Source organism: Akebia trifoliata, chromosome 11, assembly GCF_017979445.1.
Source record: "Akebia trifoliata isolate Shusen 1 chromosome 11, ASM1797944v1, whole genome shotgun sequence".
Taxonomy (NCBI): Eukaryota; Viridiplantae; Streptophyta; class Magnoliopsida; order Ranunculales; family Lardizabalaceae; genus Akebia; species Akebia trifoliata.
Genome location: NC_141385.1, coordinates 2,969,707 through 2,973,165, shown reverse-complemented (window position 1 = coordinate 2,973,165; position 3,459 = coordinate 2,969,707). Strand labels below are relative to the sequence as shown.

The following is a 3,459-nucleotide window of genomic DNA, read 5'->3' as shown; positions in this document are numbered from 1 at the left end:
TATCACAATTAATTAAATTATCTCTCTAAATGACTAAATTTTGAAACAAAATGAAAATGACAAATAAAGGGTTAATTCCTCCTTTATAATTTTAGAGAATGAGTAAAGATAAAGGTCAAAAGAGGCAACTTCAATTTTTTTAATCATGCAACGTATCGAAATTTAAAGGGTGATTTCGACGTACCCTCAACGTTTTGTTGAATATTTGTTATCACCCTGTGTTTCAAACTGACGTCATATGCCTCATAGGACTAATGAAAATGATTTAAACACCCCTCTAAACAAAATCATTCTTAACAATTGGAACTCAAGCCATTGAATTTTTAGAATAAATTATTTTAACTAATTCATCTTTCTTTTTTTTAAAGAAAATTTCGTAAGTCTTATCAAATTAGCTAAGTTTTGTTCTTGATGTATAAATCTAAGGAGAGAATCTTGAGTTTCATAATAGGTATGAAAGAAATTGAAAATGAGGGCCTTTAGATTATTTCCTGTGGAGCCCATTTTTGTCACTTTCGATATAAGGACACATGTCCTTCTTAATCTAGTGGGTTCAATTCAAATATCAGACATTAACTAATGAGACCCAAAGATTTTCATGAGTTTATTATCAATTGAGCAAATTATTGAACTCAAAGAATGGCATAGTTAGCCTGAAAATCAAGTCATTCAAGTTAGAATAGAGCTTAGTATGTCTGATCAACCAGGAAAGTGTTTCAGAATGAAATTTTGTTAACCCAAGTGGATAAATTTTGGGTATAATTAGGCAAAAAATTTATAGGCAATCAGAACTTGTTCATGTGTCAAATTTTCGCATTAAATACAATATTTGCAGATACTTATCAAAACATCGCTGACAGTGATATTCTCTGATTCACCTACCTCAAACAGTGAAATCAAATCAACCCAATGATTAATGCGTTGAGATGTTTAGGTCATAATAAGCAAAGGCAAAGGTAGCAATCCTCATTAACCTCAGATCTCACATGGCAAAAATTAAGATCGATAGTGTGGTGACACTTGTACCAATATCTGCGAGTATAAAATCCCCTTATCAAAAATTAAGAAGGATATCGAAACTCATTTTCTAAAAAAAACACTTGTACCTAGAAGTCTCTGCAACTCAACATACACTATTCACAATCTTCTTTATTCGAACTTACATTCCTTTCACTTTGTATCTTTACTCGAAAGATCTTTGATAGACACCACGTCGAGATCTCATCCTTCACCATTTTCCCATTCAGGGGGTCAAAGTCAGTCAAATCAATGTCTGTCAAGGTGAGAAATCAAAAAAATCAAAGACTAGTCATTGATCAAAAAACTTCACACATCTTAAAAAATTGTAAGCCCTAAAAAGCATCCACATTTTCTATTTGTCTTTTTGGAAATCCAAGTAAAACAAGAATAAGGGGTTTATCATCAATTTGAAAGCACAAGGTATCTCAAATATTCACGAAAAGGTGAAGGGGTATATAATTATCAAAAACAAAAATTCAAGACTCCATTCGACAGAAATTTTTATATAGACAAAGGGTCAACAGAAATTTTTATATAAACAAAGGGGTATTTACGGTAGTTTCGCAATCTAACGAAGTCAAAAGCCGTCTCGTGCACCTCAAGACCTCATCCTCTCACAGAGACGAAGCTCATTAAACGCCACCTCTCTCTCTCTCGCGCTCTCGCTCTCGCTCTGTGATTCGGAGACTAACAGAGAAGGAACTCAGTAAACTCTACAGCTAGAGAAATATACTGAAGAAGAGACTTAACGAGTTGAAAATGGCGACTCAGTTTCCTGATGATTTCAAGTGTCCGATTTCATTAGAGATAATGTCAGACCCGGTCATCTTATCCTCCGGTCACACCTTCGACCGTTCTTCAATCCAACGGTGGCTCGACTCCGGCAATCGTACCTGTCCAATTACCAAGCTACCCCTCTCTCAGTACCCATCTCTCATCCCTAATCTCGCTCTCAGAAGCCTCATCTCCCATTTCACATCCGATTTTCCTCCAAAACCCCCGTCTCATACAGACCCCAAAACCCTAATCTCCACTCTCACCTCTCCATCTTCTCCAATTCAATCCAAACTCTACTCTCTCGACCAACTCAATCTCCTCTCTAAACGGAACCCCGTTTTCCGTCAACGATTAACGGAGTCTGGTGCCGTTTCCGCCGTTCTCAACTGTGTTAACTCAGATGATCCTAGTCTCCAAGAATCGGCACTTTTACTTCTGTTAAATCTCAGTTTGGATGACCACAACAAAGTGGGTTTAGTTGCAGAAGGCGCAATTGGGCGTATTGTTGATGCTTTGCGAAGTCAGACGTCGAATTGCCGCGCTTATGGGGCGACGATGTTGACGAGTTTGGCTATGGTGGAGGTGAATAAGGGAACGATTGGATCGTACCCTTCTGTGATTCGATTGCTGGTTTCGCTTCTGCGAGATGGGAACGGGAGGGAGAAGAAAGAAGCGGCGACAGCGCTTTACGTGCTCTGTTCGTTCCCTGATAATAAGAAGAGAGTGGTGCAGTGTGGGGCGGTGCCAATTTTGATTGAAATGGCAGATTCGGGGGTCGAGAGAGCGATAGAGGTTTTGGGTTTATTGGTTAAATGTAGAGAAGGGAGAGAAGAGATGGGGAAGATTAATGGGTGTGTGAATATTTTAGTTCGGGTTTTGCAGAATGGTAGCTCAAGGAGTATAGTTTGTGTTCTTGCTGTGTTGAATTTGATTTGTTCTCATAGTGAAGAAATTGGTTTGGAGATGAGAAAAGAGGTTTTAGAGATTTGTTTGAGATTGGTGGAAGATGAGAATGAAAAAATTAGTAAAAATGCTTTTAGTTTGGTTCAAGCTTTGCAGAGGTGCCAGCCGAGGTGTTGATTTGAGGGTGAGTGTGATTCCCCTGTTTTTTAGTTCTCCTCTGTTTGATATTTCATGTAAAAAAAAAAAAAAAAAGTTTAGGTTTTGGTTGGATGGGGGTTTCTTGTCTTGTAGATTTCAAGTAAACTGATAGGAGTTCTCAGTTTTTGTTGTATATATGTGAAATCTTGAAATGGGTTCTCTGATATGTAAACAAAATGTGTCAAAATTTTCAATATTTTGATAAAGTTTAATCTTTTAAGAGTTGTTTTTATTCAATCTTGCTTATCAATTAATTAGAACTGCTTGCCATAGACACTCTTGGTGGTTTTAATTCTTTATGTGCTCATAATTGTCGTCATCTACTCATCCAAATAATGTTGCTATGATGATGCACTAATATTTCTTCTACTGTTACTAGTTTATGTTGTTTTTGCAAAGCGAGTGGATAGTCCGTAAACCATCTATTCATTCATTGTATGTGAGAAGAAATATGGGCTCATTTTCTTTCTCTTCCATGTTTTCTGACGTTTTCCCGACTTGGTTATGTCTATTCCAATGTTGGATGTCCAAGGCTCTTTATTAGAAAGAAATGATTCTATG

At 37.1% G+C, this 3,459-nt stretch overlaps 1 protein-coding gene across 1 annotated transcript; it reads left to right on the top strand.

The window, feature by feature from the left end:
• The first annotated feature begins 1,604 nt into the window (after positions 1–1,604).
• On the top strand, positions 1,605–3,135 carry LOC147390342 (U-box domain-containing protein 8-like). Its single transcript, XM_086459993.1, has one exon. It carries the CDS (start codon positions 1,780–1,782, stop codon positions 2,875–2,877), a length of 1,098 nt encoding a protein of 365 aa, XP_086316119.1. The 5' UTR covers positions 1,605–1,779; the 3' UTR covers positions 2,878–3,135.
• Positions 3,136–3,459: the final 324 nt, after the last annotated feature.

What these genes read in the sequence shown, in the direction of transcription:
- LOC147390342 (XM_086459993.1), top strand. Translation starts at nt 1,780, where the DNA reads ATGGCGACTCAGTTTCCTGATGATTTCAAGTGTCCGATTTCATTAGAG.